The 23,608-nt window shown below is 42.3% G+C and overlaps 1 protein-coding gene across 13 annotated transcripts in view; it reads right to left on the bottom strand.

The window, feature by feature from the left end:
- lrrc7 (leucine rich repeat containing 7) overlaps positions 1-23,608 on the bottom strand; it is a 181,499-nt gene that overhangs the window by 14,479 nt on the left and 143,412 nt on the right. For 12 of the 13 annotated variants that reach the window (XR_011982663.1, XR_011982664.1, XM_072699695.1 and 9 more), the window contains 11 exons: positions 21,595-21,664; positions 20,951-21,050; positions 19,920-20,044; positions 18,484-18,672; positions 18,166-18,288; positions 15,470-15,553; positions 11,517-11,628; positions 10,753-10,933; positions 7,373-9,068; positions 5,901-6,050; positions 4,718-4,837 (listed from right to left, as the gene is read on the bottom strand). Coding sequence is in view for 11 of the 13 variants with exons in the window: in XM_072699695.1 (XP_072555796.1) it covers positions 4,718-4,837; positions 5,901-6,050; positions 7,373-9,068; positions 10,753-10,933; positions 11,517-11,628; positions 15,470-15,553; positions 18,166-18,288; positions 18,484-18,672; positions 19,920-20,044; positions 20,951-21,050; positions 21,595-21,664 (2,950 nt within the window). In the remaining 2 variants the exon portion in view is untranslated. The remainder of the gene's footprint in view (positions 1-4,717; positions 4,838-5,900; positions 6,051-7,372; positions 9,069-10,752; positions 10,934-11,516; positions 11,629-15,469; positions 15,554-18,165; positions 18,289-18,483; positions 18,673-19,919; positions 20,045-20,950; positions 21,051-21,594; positions 21,665-23,608) is intronic. The other variant, XM_072699700.1, reaches the window with a different exon arrangement.

Below are 23,608 nucleotides of genomic sequence, written 5' to 3'. Positions count from 1 at the left end.
GTCCCACCCTTCGAAAATTGGTCCAGCCACTTGGGTCCTCAGCAATGAGGATCCTGTGAGCCAGACCAAGGAAATGCCATGGCTGTAGGGCCGTAACTAATGCTTCCTTACAATGCTGCTAATGGGCCTCATTTGGGGGTCCCTTAGCAACCGCTCATTCAACACAAAGTCAAACCAGCAGTACCTAAGGATTCTCCGAAGTGACATAGTACCGAAGCAGTCCAGTCTTCATCTCAGGTCACTGGATAGCGTCCATGTCTTGCAGCCACACAGCAAAACGGACTCCGAAGACTCTAAAGACTTCTCTTGCAAAGATATCAGGAGGACCTTACTTTCCAGCAACCTCATGACCATCCATGCTCTCCCAATCTGTCTACTGACAGCATTGGAAGAGTCACAGAGACATAAATGTCTCTACCACGGTAAATGAACCTCTGCTGTCGACATTCCCTCCACAGAGAGGCGCATTATTGATGGCTGCAGCTAAGAGGTCATTAAAGGCCTGCATCTTGGCTTTTATCCAAGACATCCGCAATCCAGAGCCCCTATCAGAGCCTCCATTGACTCTGAAGATCACGGCATCATCAATCAACAGATGTGCCACAGCCTCTGGACCCCACGACCCTGCCCAACACCCAGTCCATGTAAGCATCGTAGGAGGAAGAACCACAGAATCAACAGTGAAGAACGCAGAGGTTCTGCCTGCACTCTGAACAGCATTCACAGTGTCAGCGTACAGGGCAGCCATAATGTTCAGCAACTTTGGGGCGATCCCGCAAAGTCTCACGATGTCAAGGCAACTTGATCATCAACACTTTCCGAAAATTTACAAACGAGTTTACAAAATATACAAATACATTGAAAGGTTGCAAAGAAAATTTGCTGATATACACTTTCGCACTTCTTATCTGGCCTCACAGCCGTCCCTCTCAGTTCCTGGTACAGACCGGAGTTGCCATAAAGCTATGTGCTGTGACTCCTCTTAATAATATCCATGATCCACTGTGAGATGAAACCCCTCCTTCTGGGAACACCGGCAACACCAACACAACTCTCAGCAACCTTCAGGGTCTTGTCACAGAGTCTCCAACATCACATGAGAAACGGCAGTTGCACCCAAGTCTCCAAGTTCCTCACATAAACTGCGTGCAAAATCATTAGAAACATCTTGGGGCCTGGCCGGGTCCAGCCTCATCCTCCTAGTAGGTGACAGCATACTGGACCTAACTGAATCTTCAGAGTAGCAACAAGTCTGTGGTCAGAATTCACAAACTCGGCATTTCCATAGACCCTGCAGTTCTGCAGAAGTGTCCAGCGTCTGCCCACGAGGATGTGATCAATCTTGCCGCACCAGTATTGGAGTACCAAGTCCAACGGTGCAGCTCAGGGCGCTGGAACCAGGATCCAGTAACCTGCAGCCTCCAAGCTTTGTGAAGTCTAGGAACATGAAGCCACTTTCACCTCAGACCCATGGGGACTGACACAGTTTATTACAGCCAGCCCTGTCAGTGCCACTGGTCGCACTGAAGTCACCCATGACCAGAGAAGTGTCACCTCATGGGCATCCATCAACCGCCGTCACATATCTGTAGCGATAAACACCCCAAAAGCCTTAGTTACATTTTTGGCACAGCCTGAATTTCCTGGCAAAAGTGCCTTAACTGCCACAGGGAGACTAACTTGCAGAGGCTGTTTCTGTCCTGCTCCAGTCATACACATACTTGGATAATGATGTATCAAATAACTTAACATGTTGGATGTGTTTCCAGCAACATATGCAAGATTGGTATATCAGAGCCATCAGACAGTCTGGCTTCTTATCAGCTACTCTCTCTAGTGTTGGTGTAATTTAATGTCCCGAACTACTACTCTCCAGCACTGGCCATAACCAACTCAAAGCCACAATTAACAAAATGCTTTCAGTGTTGAACATCTAGTTGTAGCTTCTACCCATGTTAACAAATGCAGTATTTTGCTTCATTGCGTGTTACTAACTGAAAATGATGTTTGTTGTGTGTCTTTCAGTTACATGTTTACTGTTACAGCCCTTGACTTTAATCGTAGACCTTACAATGCTCTTCAGCAAAAACTACTTAAAAAAAATCACAATAAATATCAAATTGGCAAACCAATATTGATATACAGTCGACTTTTCTGCATTGTGACTTTCTCCATCATGCTTTTGATATATATTGTATAAGAAATTAAATGGGAGTTTTTGGGAGTTCAAGAAAGCCGCAGATAACAAGCAAAGGCCAGCAGATGACACATGACACACATAAAGTTTAGTAACTCATAAATGCATACTATATACAGTTGTGTTCAAAATAGTAGCAGTCCGACATCACTAACCTGATCAATCATCGTTTTTGGTAGAAATTATATTTCTACATGGCAAATAATTTACTAGTAGGTATAGTGGAGTAATGGAAAACCAACAGACCCAACAGTCATGACATGCATGCTGCTGATTATGTGTAACAGAATCATTACTTGAAAGGGGCGTGTTCAAAATAATAGCAGTGTTCAATTAGTGAGGTCATTCATTCTGTGAAAAAGTAGGTGCCAATTATGGGCCTTATTTTAGGAAGGAAGGCAGCAAATGTTGTACATGCTGGTTATAGTGCATTTCTCTCTGATTTTTGAGTAAAATGGGTCATTCCAGACATTGTTCAGAAGAACAGTGTACCTTGATTAAAACGTTGATTGGAGAGGGGAAAACATATAAAGAAGTGCAGAAAATGATAGACTGCTCAGCTAAAATGATCGCAAATGCTTTAAAATGGCAACCAAAACCTAAAAGACGTGGAAGAAAACGAAAAACTACCATTCGAATGGATCGAAGAATAGCCAAAATGGCAAAGACTCAGCCAATGATCATCTCCAGGAATATCAAAGAAGGTCTAAAGTTTCCTGTGAGTACTGTTACAATCAGATAACGCCTATATGAAGCCAAGCTATCTGCAAAAAGCCCCCGCAAAGTCCCATTGCTGAAAAAAAGACACGTGCTGAAGAGGTTTCAATTTGCCAAAGAACAAATTGACTGGCCTAAAGAGAAACGCCGCAACATTTTGTGGACTGTTCTTTTTGGGTCTAGGGGCCCCAGACAGTTTGTCAAATGACCCCCAAACACTGAATTCAAGCCACACAGTACACTGTGAAGACAGTGAAGCATGGTGGTGCAAGCATCATGATATGGGAATGTTTCTCATACTACGGTGGCGGGCCTATTTATCGCAAACCAGGGATCATGGATCAGTTTAAGTACCTCAAAATACTTGAAGAGGTCATGTTGCCTTATGCTGAAGAGGAAATGCCCTTGAAATGGGTGTCTCAACAAGATAACGACCCCAAATACACCAGTAAACGAGCAACATCTTCGTTCCAGACCGTCAAGATTGACTTTATGGAGTGGCCAGCCCAATCCCCGGACCTTAATCCAATAGGAAACTTGTGGGGTGACATCAAAAATGCTGTTTCTGAGGCAAAACCAAGAAATGTAGTCCAATCATCCTGGGCTGGAATACCTGTTCACAGGTGTCATAAGTTGGTCAACTCTGTACAACACAGATATGCAGCATTTCTCAGAAACAGTGGTTATACAATTAAATATTAGTTTAATGATTCAAAGGAAAGCAAAATCTTAAAACATTTTTCAGTTCATACAGTGAATCTTTGAGTTTGTAAAGAAGAATGTGGACACTGCTATTTTTTTGAACAGCCTAATATTCCCTTTCCGTCGCTTTCTGTAAAGGAATAACACAAATGCGATGAATTTCTCTTCTTGTTTTGATGTGGAATAGAATTTTTAGTGTTCCCAATGCATTTGCATGTATGGAAATAAAAACTATTATAAGGATTTTCAGCTTTATTCACTTTCTTAGACGCACTGCTATTATTCTGAACACAACTGTATGTTGGATTGGAGGACGCCAAAAAACAGTTTACGACACCAGTAATCATGTGATATCGCACAGTGACCTCGCAGTGATCACTGTTTCTCATGTTTCTTGTATCAAATTCACTGTGGGGTGACTAAGAGAAATGGCCAAGCTGACACACTTTGACTGTCATAATATAGTTTTATGCCAACATTAAGATCATTTAAACAATTTTCTTTGACAGAGAGTTTTGCACAGAATTGTCTATGCATGTGTGTCAATATATTTCACTCACGTAAGCCACATTATTAGGTACACCATGCTAGTACTGCGTAGAACCCACTCCAGAACCGCTTCAAGGGCAGACAGGTTGTGTGTTCAGAGAAGCCTTTCCACACACCACTGTTATGCGGAGCTGTTATTTCCTTCTTCCTATTACATCAGAGGAGAACGGCCAGACTTTTTGCTCATCACACCAATCTCTGTAAACTCTAGACATTGTAGTGCATGAAAATCACAGGAAGACGGCTGTTTCTGAGAACCACATCAGGCACCAAGAATCAAACCATTTTGAAAATCAGTCACGTTACATGTCTTAGCCATCTGACTGCTTTGCCTAACCTCCTGACCCTGTCTGTGTGCTGTATGTACTCAGCTGCAGCCGTACGATTCACTGTTTGGAGGAGCAGCCTGTCTGTGTTAGAAGCAGAATTAATAAAGGAAGATTAGGTCCACGGCACGACCTGCCCATTTTGTCCGCTGTTCTGGGGATGGACCTCCCGATGGGTCAGCTTTGTGGTACAGGTAGTGTGCGGAAAAGCCCCAGCGCTGCCTACCTTTTTGGCGATGTTGTCCGGGGGCACATCCCTCCGGCCCAGTGAGTACGGGGCCCACTGACTGGTGGGGGAGATCTCTTCCTGACCGTTATCTAAGATATTGCTCTGCTGCGATGGTGTCTGCGAGAGAGGCGAGAGGCCGAGTCAGAGCCCCGAGGGGAAGCTGCAGGCTGGCCTGTGCTGTTCCTGAAACTCACACTCAGTGCAAACATCTGCTTTCCAAACACAGCATAACAAAAAAACACTGTCACCAGTACATTACTGTGGATTTTATATTAGATCATTCAAATAACCCTACAACAAATTACTTAATAACCACTGCAAATAAATATTCTGAATGAATTGCTAATAAAGTGAATCATTTAAGTTTTCAAGATTCATATCTATAAAAACAATGTGCAACTTGTGTGTAATGCACTAACTATTCATACATCCTATTCAGCTTTAGCAGAACAGACATAAAAACTGGAAGACATGCAGATGAGGGTAACTGTCAGTGACAGAGGTACAGAGGAGCCTATACCGCACTGCAGCAAGAAGAGACACCGTGCACTGGCGCCCTCTGGCTGACACAGCGGGAGGACAGGCAGCGAACATGTTCCCATTTCAGACACAGCAACACAAAGCATTTCTTTGGAATGGGTGGTTTTAATTTGTATTGTTCCCAAACATCGATGGTTCCCATAAGATGTGTTTTTAGGCTGCTGTATATATAGCTTAATTCAGTTCAGTTCAGTCACAGAGGTGAGATTAAAATGCATTTCATTACTTAGTATAAGGCAACATCAGTCACCCTTGAAGTAGATTTTTATGATAATATTATCTTGCCGTGATAACTACCGTACCATTTTTGCGACTAAGTATCGTTTTCTAATTGGTTTACAATACAGAAATTCCACAACTGTTAAGAAAATATGAGGCGCATATGCTGCCCTCTATTGGGTGCAATAAGAATAATGTAAAATCTGCAAATTAATGCATATTAAATAACCTTTGCAAAATTTTAACGAAAGGAAACGTTTAACAGTAACACTTAAATGTATTTTATGTGTTTTTATGCAAGTGTATTTTTCTTATGTTAATTTCTAATTGGACTGGTCTATATAGGAAAACATGACAGACTTTCTGCACCAGTTAACACCGTGCTGGACTAAACGTTAACGGCTTTTTTGTTCATACTCACATTTAGAAGAGGTAGCCACTGTGCTGTTTGGTTTTCATGCTTTGCATGATTGTAAAAATTTACGGTCATGCTTCTGCTGGCATGCGGGTCGGCATAGCGTCCGGAATACAGCATGCCGAAGTTTACTGTGTTGTGCTTAAGGGCAGCGCTCTGATTGGGGAACAATCACGTGACATGGGTGAATGGGCGGGGTCGGACAGAGAGAGATCAGCCACGTGGGTTAAACACAGTAACATCATACACACAGCATAGCTGACAAACAGGGCGAACAGTACATAATTAATATTGACACATACAGTAACACACAGCAGTATAATACTCGGCAATAGAAATGTTTTATATACCAGAAATAATAACAGATATCTCGTAAATTAAAATACTGTCAATCAATTATCATCAACTTAACTATCGTACTGATTTTTTGATACCTAAGGCTGGTCCTGTATATTTCTTTCAGATTTTCACATAGATGTTATGAAAGTTTTACAAAATATTTCTGACTGAATTTTATATTGTACGAAATGAGCTATATTGTTTAAACCAATATACATCACAATAATATTGTGTATATTTTGCATTAATTCAAATATGCATCCTTTATTTGTTGGTTAACGCATGGTCTCCTTCATTCATTTGGTTAATTTAAAGCCATAATTAGTATACCAGAGGTCCTGATTTTTGTTCATGTACTCTTCTTTTTGTAGGGATTATGAAAAGCCACTGAAATGGTTTAGCAACTAGCTAATTACAGGACCCCAGTTGTACGATTTTTCGGGAAAACTTTTGGATTTTACAAAGGCCTAATGAAACCAGCCAATGTAATGGTTGATTTATACCGCTGCGTAGAATCTACGTTGTCGGTTCGCCGTCGCCACACAGCCGCGTACCCTACGTCGTCGGTAGCCACACAGCTGCGTACCCTACGCTGTAGTCTATGCTGCCTACGCATGTATAGCTACATTCCTGGGGAGCTGCGTGTCAGGCTACATCACGGCGTACGTGGCTGCCTATGGCGTAGATTCTGTGCAGAAATATAAATCAGCCTGCACTCCACAGGCACTCCTGTGGTATACAAAATAAAATAATTCCATACTGACTGTATCAGCATTCGTTTGTGTATAAGTGGAAACAACATAAATCAGCAATTACTTTTCTTCTAAGAAATAATAATAATAATGAATTAAATTTTATACTAAATGTACTGAAAAATCTATATTGAATACGGACTCTGAAGATGTATTATGCATGTAGGAGTTCTAGGTTCATAAGCAACCGGTACTTCTACTGCAGCAATTACACATTTATAAGCAACACACTTGACACGTGTTCAAGACGACAGTCATACATCCTCAGGGCTGACTGCTGGGGTGGGAAGGTGCCGACAGTGGAGTGTTCCTGCAGTGTGCCCTTTACTACCTGTGATGTGCATGGGGATGCCCACGAATGCACAACAATGGGAGCTTTCACCTTACCCGGTCTAATCTTTTAGCTTCTATATGTCTCAGCAGCTGTTGTCTCCAGTCCACCGGCATTTTAGAGGAAGTGTCCTCTGGCTTCTGGGGTACAGGTCGCAGCTTCATGTCTCCATCGGGGATCTTCTCAGTGCAAGTGCTCAAGATGTAATCAGAAGGCAGCTTCTCCAGCAGGGCGGCCATGGTTGGCCGAGCAGACACAGGCCTAGCCTGTGAGGCACCGTAGGTCTCTGTGCTGTAGCTCCTGGCAGACAGGGGTCGCCGCTGAGTCAGGCTCTTGGTGGGGTAGCCCATGATTGGCTTTTTGGGCTCCTGGTAAGAGGAGTAGTCATCCTCATACCGACCGTTCCTCTTGTGGAACTGGGAGTCGACCATGGTGGACAAGCTATTCTGATGTTCCAACATGCCCTTAAAGTGTGGCCTTACATATCGGTCGCTGGACTGCAGCTCGTGGGCTTCAGCCATTCTCCGAAAGAGTGCCATCTCTGTGGAACTGACCAGGGAGTCTGCCCGCCGTAGGAAGCCGGGTCGGGATCTCTGGGTGGGGAATGGCTGGCTGATAGCATCCTCGTTAACAGACGGCTGAGAGAAGGAGAACATCTGCTCCATAGGGGGATAGCCTCGGTACACTCGGGGACTTACAAGTTCTTTGGGAAGGGTCTTTCCTGGTTGGTTGATATACTCGGGGGTGTTTGGAAAGGGGGGTGGGACCCTCCTGTCAGGATTCACAACCTCCATGGCTCCTTGGGGGTTGAAGCTTTGGTCAAACTGATACACCTTTTTTGGGATGGAAGGTTTCTGTTGCTGAGACATCTTGTTTATGCCAAAGCTGTCCATGTCATCGTCCAGCATAGGAGCAGACTGGCTTCGGGACATGCTCTGTTCCATGGGTGGGGGGAGATCTGCCCTGTCTACACTGCCCTGATTCTCTATGCTGGAGCTGTAGCTGTCCAAGGGTATGTTGTACACCTTGTATGAGCCAATGTCAATCTCATCGATGCTCTGTGACTTTTTGAACTTAGCCTTCACCTCCTTCATCATGGGTGAGAGCCGCTCTGTGCTTTTGCTGATGATCAACCCACTTTTGGCAGAGTCTGGTCTGCACTGAACATGCGTAAAAACATTCGGGTGGCTCCTGGTCGACCCCGAGTCCTGTGAGTCCAGGAAGCCCCAAGCGCCTGAGGAGCGAAAGGTGCCAGGCAGATCAGCCAAGTCTTGCTCAAAGTCCTTGCGGTCTGGGTTAGGGCTGTTAGCGGGGGTGATTTCCAACTTGGAGGGGAAGGCAGTCCTGTCCTCAAAGGGGCTGGGGGTCCTTGTCCAATTCTGCCAGGGGTTTGTTGGGGTAGGAGTTCCGGGTTCGGGGGTGCTGCGGACGGGATGGAAGGTGTGGGAAGACTGTTCCAACTCGAGCGGAACCCCGACTATCCGGTCCTGTCGAATGAGGGGCCGGCGCCCATGTGCGGACATACTCCTAGGTTTGGAGCCCAGCATGGGGTTGCCGCTGCTCGAACCGTCGATTGGAGGCTCCTCGGCCACAAATCCTGTGTTGTCATAGTGGGAGGTGTCATTCCAGCTGTCAAAGGTGTCGCTGAGAGGGCGTCTTTCGCTTCTTTGTTGCAACGTGCTGGAAGGAGGGGTCTCCCTTTGACTCAGCAATGGTTTGGTCTCAATGGGCTTTGGGAAAGACTGAGCCAACCTATAGGAAATAGCAGTGCTATGACAATTTGTGCAATTCAGCAATAGTATTTAGATCGAAAACAACTGCAAAGGGAAATAAAGAATATGCATCAAAACCACAAAAATAATAATAAAGTTGTAAAATGAACAGCAATATAATTAAAAATAATGAAGTAAATGGAATAATTAAAATTGTTCATTCAAAAGAAAAGCACTGATATCATGACAAATTTGGTATAAGTATTACTGGAAAGCACGAGATGGTAATAGCCTCATTTACAAGTTCTGATGTTCATCCCAAAGCTCCAGTGAATAGGGGTGGATATGTGACTTGCCTATGTGGGATTCTGTGGAAATCTCCACACCTGTACATCAGTTTCTCCATAATCAAGGTAGGTTACTCAGAAAGTGTCTGGTAAGCAGTTACCGTAGAAGGATGGGCAGATAAATGAGAGATATGGCTGAGTATATGAGTATGAAGATGATGAAACCTTGATTTTACATGTAATTCAAGCTATAATCATTTGCCATTTAAACCTTATATTATATGCAACAAGATATACTTCAAAAGCAGGTAATACTGCTGATGTCACCAATGTGGCTTTTCAACCTTTGAGTCATAAACAAACCTGACACCTATTTATGAAGAAAAAGTTTCAACTGAAGTTTAATAAAATCCTATTGGTGAAAATAAACTTCAGTATTTATCTATAAAATTGGTTCTACAGAATAAGTACTCATTTTCTGCGAGTAAATACATAAACGGAATTTTGATGCTATACAGTATTTCAATGCTGCATAATGGGTCCCAGACCTGCACGGCCCTGCACAGCTGTTAACCTTTGTTCCAGAATTAAGCCTGGACTGGGCCACTCTTTTTCAGAACCTTCCTTTCCTTGGCGTAAAGTTGAGGAGTACTTACCGATAACGCATGATCAGTCCAAGACCGAGAGACTGGATCATCAGTGCTATTATTATTAAATTAACAAATCAGAGCATTACATTTTTCATCTACCACTGCATTTTTTATAATGTGTGACAGTGAATTTCCAACTCAGGGCAAATCTGTGATGTTTCAGCACAGAGTTTAATGTGAAAAACATATATGCAGATAGCAAGAACTGTGTTCATTACAGTGCATGGGCTGTAATGACAATCCTCTCAGGGTACAGACATCACCAACAGCTACATAAGGCATGAAACATCAGATTTTCATTAGTATTACAGATATGAGATTGTGGAGAGTCATAATGTGAAAGTTACCCATAATACTTATAAGATTTCAGCAGTTATTTCTTTCAGCTTCTGGCCCGTTGCCGCTCTGCGGCTGATTGAGCTTTCCACACCCCCCTGGATGCACTAGTGGCACGCTGGGCACACGGCCGACGCTCTCGCCAAGTCAAACATGCTCATTTCTCACTACTCACCGCAAGCTGCTGTGAAGTAGTGCCAACCTGGGCACACAATGCCAGGCAATGAGAATCCGCAGATCCCTGATCAAGTAGCGCTTGTGAATAAAAAGTCTAACCCGCCCCCCAGCCAAATGATTAGGAAAATGCATGGTCATGGATTAATACATGGTGTCCTACTCAAAATGCTAGCCAACCTATAAAGGGTGGAACCTTCACTGGCCAAGAGGCTCATCAGAAACCCCTGAAAACATGCAGGAGTGTGACTGCAGTAGCTCTGTGCAGACTCTCCACCTGTTAGTCCAGTGCGTTTGGGACACTCCTTCCTTTCCGACTGGCTGGAGTGCGGACACAGTGCCCGGGGGATTGGACGAGCCGGAGGAGCCCTGCGACGGAGAGTAGTCCGAGTAGGTCGCTGAGGATCCACTGTTGTTCAGGCCGTGCATTTTTTCTGCATCTGATTCGTCCGTCGACTCTGACACACAAAACCAAGGTTCCGTATTTTAAAATGCACTAACACTCCCCTAAGGAAATATAATCACCAAATACTATGTGTAAATCAGAAGTGCAGTGCTGAACGATGTATTGCTGAAATGCACATTTTTATGCCAATATATTTTAACAATAATCCTTAATTATAATACTATGCATACTGGTTGACTGGGCTACTGCCATGCATATGTTCAATTAAACTTCAGGGTTTAGAATACAAACTTTTGTTTGATTTTTTTTTAAATATGAGTAGCATTTAAATACCAAAATATAACTGCAGCATTCAGGGCCGGACAATCCTATAGGCAATACAGGCGGCTGCCAGGGCACCAACTTCTGAGGGGGTCTCTGACTTGCCAGCCAGTTTCACTTTGCCTCAGACTGGGGGTGCCAGTGAAAGCGCTTTATGATAATGACCAACACATTTTGTGTTTCTTTTACGTTATAAAAAAGATTGTGGCATAAATAGATACTTATGTGGGGACTGTGTTTAACAAACATGGTACAATTACAACTTTTTAAAGCTAATAAAGATGCAAAAACAAAAAAAAACAAGGAACACTCACCTTTCTTATCTTTGCCTAGTAAGACAACCTTTGGTTTGTACATAGAGGTCTCCACCAAAGTGGGTCGCATGTCAGAAATGCGAATGTCATTAGGAGAGACTCCAAGGGAATCCTGTAGAAAGACACCGACAGAGGGCTCCTTCCAAATCTGATCATTCACTGTTACTCTTGCTGTTCCATATAGCAGGAATCTACACTGTTACTATCTATACTGTGCCGAATCATTTTAACAACATATCAAAACATGCAGTTTCTTCTGCTTCCTGCTGTTTTAATTACTGCTGGTAGACGGGTTTCATTTCCCAGTGTGCATTCCTTCCTTACTGTCCATAGCACCACCGATACATGCAAAGCCAGAAATATACAGTATAGGCGAGTTCTTCCTCTAATTCAATGTTACTAGAAACATTCATTAAAAAAGTCAATCATAGTGACACATGACAATCAGGAAAAATGAGGTGGGTGCAGATACTACAGTAAATACTGAAAGGTGGTAGCATCTTACACAGTATATGAATTTTACCTGAATACATAACCTTTTGTGTATGACTGAGTGAATGGGTGTTTGCCCAAATATGGATTGCCATTCTATAAATGACTAGTTTTCTACAATGGATTTAAATAGTACAATATAATTTGAACATGTCAGGAACTGACACAGTTTTTGGGTGAATTTCCCTTTAAGGCATTAACATCATTCTTTTTCTGCCAAAGAGAATTGCATTTTTGGGGTCACTGTGATCTGTACAAACAGGCCATGCCTTTGCCAGAAACTGCCAACATGACAGGTGAACAGAGGGGTGACACTTAGGTATTGTTCAGTGCATTATATGGAAGGATATATCAGAACTGGGAAATGTACAAGGGACGGCAGCAGGAGAGTCCCAGAGCTGATAAAAGTAGCTGTTACAAGAAAAATTATATATTATTATCATTATTATTATTATCATCATCACCAATGATGATGACATCACTGACAACAACCACAACAACAAAACGACAACAATAATAATGAATAATTCTGTGTATAGTCACATTAGCTTCCACAGTATCTCATTTCAACTTCCACAGCTTCTAAAATGATATGATTCAATTTTAACATCACACCCTAAAATATATTTCTAAGAAAAACACCAGCATGGTACCTCACAGTACTGTTGCCTCATCCCTCTAGTGTTGTGGGTTTGAGCCAAACCTCTGCTGTGTGTGTCTAAGAACACTGCACTGCTGTGTGTGTCTAAGAACACTGCACTGCTGTGTGTGTCTAAGAACACTGCACTTAAACTAATTGCCAATCTGCACTTTACACCGATACCTATTGATGCGTCCCGCATAGCCACCTCATTCCCTGCTTATCATCACATTTTTTTGTCTTACATTGTACTGTCTTGTCCTGTACAGCACTGCTGTCTGTCCTTTGCCCCCACCTGCCGCCCCTGGCACAGTAATTTCACTGTGTTTCCCGAATAGGTGACAATAAAATTTGAAACGCATCTTGCGTTTGTGTTTGGTTGTATATGTATGGCATCCTGTCAAGGGCGTACTGCAGGGCCTCTGTGAGCTTACTCATGATCAGCGTTTGGAGGATGGGTGGATTTTTAAAACAAATATAGAGTAATTTGCAGAGGTGGAGAATTCAGGTCCAGAGAGTACAAATCCGGACCAAGATTTTGTTTCAGTCAACCAGTTGAGTATAAAGAGTCACAGTCACAGAGTGATGTTCGTAAATGTATGTACTGGCACTGTGTGGCAGATGTTTATTTTGAATTGAAAACATGTCTACGTATCTTAGTTTCACTGCATATAGGTTAGCATCCTTGCTTGGGACTACAACAAAAACTCTAACCCAGAGACTTGTTATTCCTGGTCAACAGTCATCTGCAGTCCAATTGTTACTTCATATTAGTGCTCTTTGAAATGGTGTAATCCCTGTGTCACCTACAGCATGTGACCAATGATAAAAAAAGTCACCTGAGAAACAAGTCTGAAGTACGTCTTCAGACCATTACATTTCTCTCTTAATAATGCAGGTCATTTTGTACACAGAAGTGCTCTCCTCTGATTTCACAACTCCATACCCTGGTGTTACTTCATGAGGACTGCATACCAACTTCAGTGCTACATGCTTGTACGCCGTACAAAATCAACCAAGAACTTTTCATTCAACTTTATACCTGCTATATAAAACATTTGAATTCCATTACATGCGTTTTTATACATTAACCTATAGTTCCCATTGCACTAAATGTAGACTTGGCTATTCCATTAGGTTCACTAGGGAAAATGCATTGCATTTCCGGCTCAACAGAAAATGGAGCTTGCATCAACATTACTTCACCTGGTGGCGCTGTGATCAAACCAGCAGCTCTCCTATAGGAAGCCGTTTTTCTGTGAGCTGCTTCTTTCTGAAACACTCACATGTGGAGAACCCTTAGGCTACATCACTGTACCTTTTCCTCCTCAAAGATGGGCTGATATTTAATGTGCTGTTGTCAGGGTCAGCCCCTGCTGTGGTCCTTCCGTGTCCCTTCCCTGTTTGACCAGCAGGTGCTGCTGGTCATCCCGTTCTTCATGTTAGTCTTTGTTCTTCCCTGTTACCTGTCTGGTCATGTGGCTCAATGTGTTAAGCATGTGGTTATCTGTGTACCCTTCTGTCTTGAGTACCCTTCTGTCCTGTGTTTGAATCCCACCTCCTGTTTTTGTATTTTGCTCCCTAGTGTTTCATTTGAGTTTCTTGTGTCGTCTGATTTTGTATTTGGTTATTGGTTTTGTTCCTGGTGCCCTTGCTTGTGTCTTTACCTGTTCTGTAATTCCCCAGTGTTAGTTTGTTTCCTTGGTTAGTTCTTAGTTCCCCTGTTTTCAGTGTCTTTGAGTTAATTGGTTTCACCTGTGTCCTGTTTCCCTAGTCTTTGTTAATCAGCCTCACCTGCCCTGTGTTAGTCCCGTTACCCATTAGTATTTTAGTTCCTGCCTGTGTTCAGTTCCCCAGTGGTTCATTGTCTATGTCCATGATTGTCGTTGGTTTTGATATTTTCAGTGTTCTGCGTGTATTCGGTTTTTGTTATTTAGTCTTGTTTAATCCCCTTTCTGTTTTTGACCCCTTGTGGTCTTTTTGGTTTAGTTGTGTTTATAGTGTTTTCAGTTTTGTTTAATAAACCCCGTTTTTGTGTTCCTGGAGCCGCCAGTGGGTCGTCCACCCTTTTTTGTGCCTGCACCATGCCTCGTTCCCGTTCCCGTGCCGTCCAGAACCGTGACAGCTGTCTAGTACAGTAGTATCCACGGTTTCAGTTACCCTGGTCCAAAAAATTGTAAAATGTGTAACAGTAGCCTATGTGTTTTCATTGTTCCTTCGGCCTTTGAGGGGTATAAAAAGCATGACTGTCATTGCTTCGTCATCCCTTGATACATAATATTTTTTCATTGCTATAACGTCTCATGAGAATGAGGCTAAAACCTCAGAATCCCTTTCATTCCATAGACAGTACAGTACAGTAAAATAATGTATAATGTACTTTACTATTACTGTATTTAATGTTGGTAATGTCTCACAGTGTAATTCATCTTTACCATGTGTATGTACAGGAAAATCATGTTATATACGGGTTCTGCAGATGGTTCTTATATTATCGTATCACTCGTGGAACCGGAGAGACTACTGTAATCATAAAGGCGTCACACACTGGCCTGACTGTCAATGGAAGGTGTGAAAGCAACAGGCAAGTTTGATAAGATCAGTATGCTGACGCAAAAGTGTTAATCTAATTTGAGGTTTCAGACAGTCCATTTCCAAGCTACTTGTTTTCCCCTAACACCTCCTGTCTAGAACTCATTAGCATTTCATTTAAAACCATGTATAGCAGCCAAACAGTGCAGTGATTCTCTGAGGTTGAAAAGGCTGAATCTGCTGTAATCCAAGGCGTGAATCTGGGTCGTCTGATTTGACAGCCACTTACTATGAGGCAGAAACAGGAAGATGTTACGGACAGGTTCATGTTCTCTGGCTGTGGCAGCTTGGTATCGACGCGGTGAAAAGAAATCTAATCAAAACAAACAGACAAACACAGAAAGAAACACAAACAAACAAACAAACAAACAAACAATGGGAAGGAAATCCATGGAATTAGAAAGCAAAATGTGTGATATTTAGAAGGATGTGTAATGGCAATCCTTTCCCCAAACCCCAATCTTGTTCCAGCATTTATTTTTTTTTGGGGGGGGGGGTCACTTTCAGTGTGGCTTGGGGAGAAAAAGCATAACACAAACTCATGTGGCGATGAAAAGAGAGACAGGCCAGACATTTCGTTTGGTCTGCGGAGAGTGCAGCCGGATACTCCATACAGTGAGGCTTTGTGTAGGTGGAGGTGAGCTTTTCATCTTAAATGAATGGAAATGAATGCTACTGGGAAGCTTATTGATAAACTCGCTAGGACTTTCAGAAAGTGACCATCCTCTAGGGCTGGTGAGGGGCCCAGACGCTGCAGGACAGTGAATCTGACCAGCTGTTTCCAGCTGCCTCCTCTTGACCGCAATAAACACTCCTCAACTAAATAGACCAGCATGTTTGCAAGATATCTTCAGCATACTGTACTATATCTCTCAAATATCTGTACATCCATCCCGGGCCATTATAAGCATTATAGACTGTACAATACATCTGGGCCACAGCTCTGGACTTTAAAACTTCATCAATGTCAGCAAAACAACAGGAACGCTAACAGCACAGCAAAAAACAATACTACTACTACTACTTCTACTACTATTACTACTACTACTATTACTACTACTACTACTACTATTAATAATAACCCTTTAATGTCCCCAGTCATCTTCAGAAGAGTATGGCAAATATTAGAAAGCATTATTACTACTGTCCTACTATTACTACTGTTACTACTACTACTACTACTACTATTAATAATAACCCTTTAATGTCCCCAGTCATCTTCAGAAGAGTATGGCAAATATTAGAAAGCACATATAGAAATATTAAACAACACTTATTTTACATTACTGTTATAGAAACTGTTCCATGCACTCTCTAGTTAGGTGGATGGTTGAATGATGCATGAATGATGCATTTTAACACCAGCTGCCATTCCTTTAGCAAATACATTTCTTTTATGTGAATGTTGATATATTAAGAAGTATTAGGCATCCTATAAAGTACAGTGGTACCTCGGTTCTCGAACTCACTAGAACTCGAATTTCTTGAAAGTCGAACAAACCAGTTTGACCTAGAACTTGATCTGAAAATCAGTAGTCGAACCGTGAACGCTGACCTAATATAAATTGTACGCGCCAGGAAATGAGTCATACTACTAAGCAATTCTTACTTGAATGCCTTCTTCACAGACTGGACGATTAACCAAATAAAGCGGCGCAACATAACAGTAACTAACAATAAATAAACCACTAACTTACGTGTACTATTAGAGCATTTATGTCATTTATTTAAACTTTATTTTACCAGGTAAATTAACTGAAAACCAGTTCTTACTGCTTTACGTGATATTCGGGAGAAATAGCAGATTACACATCGGAACTGCCTGGGATACAAACGTCATACGTGTAACTAAACTCTTCAGCCAATAAGGGCAAAGGTGTGTCGTCACGGAGGCGGTTCCAGTTTGTGCAGCCGGGTGAGAGGTGCCAATGCATCTAACCGTAATGCATTGCGTCAGGATCAGAATGCGTTGCTTTAAGCCAGCGCTGTAAGCAAGTCGAACGCACCCAATGACCGGACTGGGGAAACAAACTGAAACACGGACTTAATACAGAGGACTAATGACAACAACCAGAAACAGCTGATCACATGGGGATCCCACACGAGGTTAACGAGGGGGTGTGGCACACGGACGGAGCGGACGATCGGGGCAGGACAGGGGTAATGTTGGGATAAGATCTTCATGGTTTTGGAAGCCATTAAGAAAAAAATGCTCTTCTTGTTTTAACCTGTTCATTTTGTGTTTAAATGCTAAAAAACAAAAAAAAACATATTTAGGTGTAATTTTTGGGGGCCGGGAACCAATTAAATGGTTTTCTATTAATTCTTATGGGAAAATTTGATCAGAACTCGAACTTTTTAGGATTCGATCCAGAGTCCGGAACGCATTAAGTTCGAGAACCGAGGTACCACTATACAGTCAGACAGAGGAGAAAATAAACTAATGGCCAGTCACATCAGGAATGCTTACAATGTAGCCATCAGGCGGTCAGAGCATTTGAGAGATGAAAGGTTCTCCTGATCTCTGCAGGTTTCACCTACAAAATCCCAGCTTCAATTACACACCCTCAGAAATGCCTGCTGAGCTGCAGAGCAGCACTGAATAGCTGCTTTAACACTGACGTATCATCCCCTGACATGGCACATCTATCTAGTATAAAAAAAAATACTCATTCCCAGAATACAAATGAGGCCATTATACATTCTCCACTAACACACCTTCAATACATCTTATAATTTCAAGCCAATTCTGTAGGGTTTGGTGTTTACTCCATTACTTTGGGGTAAAGATATAATGAAAAAATTATCAATAAAACTCACATACCGTTTCTTAGACGCACTGCTAATTTATTATCGCTTTTCTATTTTATGGACTTGACAAGTGACACTGACCTAATATCATCTGCAATTACATGGGAATAGTACCTCTGAGCTTTCAGTCAAATCCTCCTTCTCCTTGCGCTTTGGGATCTCCATGACAGAGTTATGGATGTTACCCTGCTCTGTCATCTGACTTTTCGGGAAGTCTTTGGCATCTCTATCCATCACCTGATTTTAGAAGGAACAGATGTCAAGCTCGACCACAGACTGCCACAAATAGATAATGTTCAGATTTCCATTCTGGTTTTAAAGCTCTTGGTAGACATGTCATAAGCTACAACTAGCAGAGCACTAGCTATGGAGATCAGTCATCCGTGCATCACACGCATGATTCCCCTGCCTAGCGGTGTCCTGAGCCGTTACCTCCTTAGGTGCAATGGGCCACTTGGCTTCATACTTGTCCACGGCATGGTGCTCCATGTTGGTCCCAGAGGAGCACTTCTCAGTGCTCAGTGCATGACTAGTCTTTCCCACCAAGTTCTGCACTGACTTCACCATGTTTTTCAGGTCTTCTGGGTAAGGGGTAGGGTAGCGCTTCAGATTGATCTCCACCTGAGTGGAGGTACACAGCGTGAAGACGGCGAGAATGCCCGCCCCGCCACTGCTCATCATGCAGCCCTGACTAACGCCCGTGGGATTGGGGATGCTCATTAATACACTTTACCTGAGAACAGGTACTTAGCGCAGCTCTTGACTTAACATGCAATTATTTTTCAAGGTTATCGGTATAAATAAGGTATCTGTGCTGTTTTTAAATCCTTATATAAGGGTAGGCGTCCCCTTTGCCTGTAATTATCCCTATCTAAGCCTGACAGTACCATGTAACATAGTCTTCAGCTATCGTTATTCTCACAGAAATTTAAACACTAAGGAATATTAAAAACAAAGTCCTTGCCCATGCTTCCAATTTTTTAAGGATTTTCTGTCTCAATGAAAATTTACTCAATATAAATATTCTACGATACTACAAGCCTGTTTACCGGCCAGCTTCAGAATACAAGAAAAAACATAATACTTATGCATGAGATATTAAGCTTTCTTGTGGGCTCTGTGTGACAGGTTGAACTCGGTTTGCATATTTTTACATTTATTTTGCATACAGTTTTGTCTAAAGCAACATGACAAAGTAGGGGTCAAAGTGCTGGGTCAGCCAGTGTCTTGGCAGGAATTGGAGGGTAAGGGCCTTGCTCAAGGGCCCAATGATGACATCACTCTGCTAGGTGTGGGATTTGAACCGGCAACTTTCTGATCACAAGTATAGAGGCTTAACATGCAAAACCACATCCCCCCAACATTAACCCAAGAGCATCTGATAAGGATGATGAAACTCTCATTAAAAAAAGAGAGGTAATCTGGAGGGACCGTTGTGGCAGTGGTCTGCACTATATAACAACCTTCCAACGAAACAGATGTACTTTCCCAGCTCATAAGGGGGCTTTGCATGTAACGCATTAATTTAAAAAAGTCAATGCTCCTAAGAAGCCAATACTCATGACAGCGAGAGCCTGCACCAAGGGCTCCTGCTGAGACGGATTCCCATCTAAGCGGCCTGACGAGAGTTTTCATCATAACTGCACATCCAGGCTTTGGTCTTGTGCTGCGTGTTGCATGTAGCAAATGCTACTGCGTCTAATCACTATTATGAATATTGATGTTGTTTTGAAGGTCATCACCAATATGAGTCTCTTCTCTTCATCCTCAGTAATCCCTCCATCGTGAAACCCAGCTGTGAAAGGGCAGTGCGCTAGACAAACACTGGACAGTGGTGGCCACAGTGTGAAACTGTGCAATGTGACTACCTTGACTTTGCCGGAGCTGTCCTCATCATCCTTCTTCTCCTCAAATTCAAAGGCCACTGTCATTCGCTGCTGCCTCTGCTCCTCCCACAGGGTGGGGTTAAAGCTGTCGCTGTCTGACTGGTAATCTGTATGAGACAGAAAGGGGCACCATCAGAGCGAACACTGGTACTGGTGTTTCTATTCACCATGCCAATCTGCACTTAACTATTGATGGTCTAATCATCCTTAAAACACTCAATGATTTAATTTTCATACTATTAAAATTACTTTAATATTTTGGATAGCTCTGGGACATTTATAGATATCAAGATTAAATGCCTACCAGAACCTATGTGTCATTTTAACCAAACTGGTCACATTGGTCAGTAACTCCAATTTTTAAGAGTTGAAGGCGGCCATAGAACAGATGTTTAAAGTTATTTTTCTTCTTTTAAATGGTTTACAATGTATTGTATCTTCAGTTTTTTTTTTTTTTTTTTTTAAAAACACTCTACATACGTTGTCTAAATGCAGTTTTACTATGAGTGCTCAAACCAAATTGTGTTTCTTGGGACCCCCAGATGGCGCATGTTTTCGCTCCCTTCCAGCTCCCTTGCTAGACAGTCCTCATTTTTGCTCCCTCCGGGAGCTGGGAAGGAGCAAAAACGTGGACTGTCCAGGATCTCTGAGGACTAGATTGAAAGATACTGGCTTAAACATCTGCCGCTCGCAGTCTGGAAAATGCTGTATTTTGTTTAACGTTCCCGAAACAGGGCTAAACCTCTACAGAAATCAGCAGCTAAAGCTGATGTCACCTAGACCCCTGGCATGCCGGTCTGTTTCACCACCTGCTTCTTCCCCCAGGCTCTGTGTAGAGCAACCTAGAGCTCCGAAGATGTAAATACGTCACAGCTCTACTGTACAGGTATAACTCCATATGAAAGAGCCTGGGTTTGACCCTCAACCCCAAATGTGAATGCTCTGTCTTGCTCCTGGTGATGAGTGGCTGTCTGTCACAACACGAGAGCCAACAGGGGGCACTGTAGGTCAACCTTCATCATGGCGCGGCTGCTGAGGAAACATGTAATTGGTGAGGACCCTCTGCTTGGTCTCTGGGTGTGCCTCCGTCTGAAGGGGGATAAGGGCTTTGGACTGCAAAGGCACAAAGGGATCACAAGTCACATTTATGCGATGCAGTGCTTTGCGTTACAGCAAGAGCTGCCATGCCTATATAAGGGAAATCATTCACACACTCTGATGCATGCATGTGAGCTGTAATCATTTTTGGGTGGTTTCCATGGATAGTTCATTCAAATACCTGCTTTTAGATTCATATTCAGGTTTACTGTCACATTACAGTTTATACAAACATACAAAGTGAGTGGAATTCTTATGTGCAGAGCGCCAAACACAATGCAACATATACAGCAGGAGCATTTATGACAAGTACATGTGAGAAATAAATACATAAACAATAAGTAATAAACACATATGCGATAATGAGAGAGGTAAAATGACGGGTAAGGTGCATCCAAGAGGACTAATATAGTAAAAGGCGCAAACTTACATACAGTGAGAGCGATATGAGACAGTGTATTATACAATATAGATTTTATAATAAACACTATTTTATAATGAAAACTATCATAGGAGCATAAAATAACGCCCTGGAGACAGTAGATACATACAAACACACCTGATTGTCTGATAACCACAGTGCAGCGAGATCCTTCAGTTTTGTGAAAGTGAACGGTAAGTTCTTTAACCTGTTAGAGAACAAGAGCAAAACAGCATCTGTATGAGCAGAGCGTCTCTCTCTCTCTCTATCTATCTCTCTCTCTCTCTCTCTCTCTCTCTCTCTATATATATATATATATATATATATATATATATATATATATATATATATATATATATATATATATATATATATATATATATTAGGGGTGGAGCCGAACCCGAATACGGTATTCGGAAAGGCACAAATAATGTGTTTTTTACGAATACTTATTTCGAACAAATACTTTAAAAAATATTTGTATTCGGGAACAAGAAAAACTTTATATCAAAAAGCTGCATTTCCTCTTGAGACCGCAGTCCATGCCCGGATGAGTTAGTGAGTTCAGAAGTCGGGGGGGGGTTGTAAAAGAGGTGACTGACACAGGCTGCTCCACACAGCAACAGAGAAGGCTCGGCTGAGTGAAAAAAGACTTAACTGTATCACTATTTTTGTTGAATAGATTTTTGTACCTTAACTGGGTTCCGGAGGCAGTTTATAACTTTCGGGAAGCGGAGTTTGATCGGGAGATTATTCCATTACGCTGCATTATTGACGTCTGCAGTCAGGTGCTCTCATGTTCGCTCTGTTTACGTAGCTCTGTTAGCTCGGTAATTTAGACAATAGGCTGTTGACAGAGTAACGTTAACGTTTGGTTAAAAAGGTTAAAACAATGCTTGTGTAGTTGTGTCGAATTGTATGCACTTGTAGGAGTTATATGGTACGTTTAAGTTACTCTGTCTACTGCATATCCATAATTATTATAATGGATATAATTAAAGAATACTTACACTATAACGTAAATTAGAAGTGCAACGCAAAAAAACTGGATTTTTACGCCTATTTTGAATTTTACTCGAATACGAATACAAATACAAATACTGCACACCCCTAATATATATATATATATATCTTTCTTAAGAGCTTAGAAAAGATATATATATATATATATATATATATATATATATATATATATATATATATATATATATATCTCTTTTCTAAGCTCTTAAGAAAGCAAGGCAGTCCGTTTCATATAAAAAAGCTCTTATGGGATTTAAAAAGACAGAACATGAAAAACGAAGGGCACAAAATTGCAAATTTGATTTATTGCCATAATTAGTCTTACTAGCTTAATAGCTAATGTCTTACTGTCTGCATGACCTTCCAACATACAAAAATGAAAACTTCCTGACCAGTGACAAGGACACAGGATAATTGGGATGTGACTCCTCTGATACCTTCAAGGCTAATCCAGCGCATGTTTCCATTATACACGTAAATTCAGAATGACACTCTGATTATTTTTACAGCCCCCGTATCTGCCTGGAACCATCACAGGATACAGAGAGCGCTCCTTTGAAACGCTTAGCTGCCAGCAGTGCCTGTCACCGCCTACTTGGCCAAATGTGACGGGAGCCGGTTCATCGCGGTCTGTCTTGCAGTGGAGACGGGGCCACAGCTACAAGCAGTTCCTGCTCATTCCGCATCGTCCCCTCAGCCGTGTGCTAGCTAAGCCAGGCTGTTATTTAGCACGGTCTAATCACCCCACGTTGGTTTAATTGCAGGCCGAGCATCCAAATATCTCATAAACGGCTTCCTTAATGAGGCTGGTGGGCTGGGGGAGGTACTTCTGTTATCTTAATGAGCTAATAAAGAAAAATAATAACATGATACACCTTGGTTGGGATAAAATCTGCGCAGCTAGAGCGCTCGACCATGCTTGGCGTGTCTCACGAGAGCATGCAAACATCAAAGCCTGTGAGAGCTTAAAGGAGCTTGTGTAATAACGGGGAAGGCCGCTGGGCTGCCATTGTGGAATGAGTAATACATCATACAGGCCAAGTGCTGGGACCTAATGGCGGTAAGTATAATGCACAGCAGAATGTACCAGGGGCTTGTCAGCTACACAGTCAATCAAGGATTAGTAATT

This window comes from Paramormyrops kingsleyae, chromosome 15 (genome assembly GCF_048594095.1).
Source record: "Paramormyrops kingsleyae isolate MSU_618 chromosome 15, PKINGS_0.4, whole genome shotgun sequence".
NCBI classification, from domain to species: domain Eukaryota; kingdom Metazoa; phylum Chordata; class Actinopteri; order Osteoglossiformes; family Mormyridae; genus Paramormyrops; species Paramormyrops kingsleyae.
The sequence above is the reverse complement of the archived record's forward strand: the minus strand, read 5'-3'. Positions and strand labels throughout refer to the sequence as shown.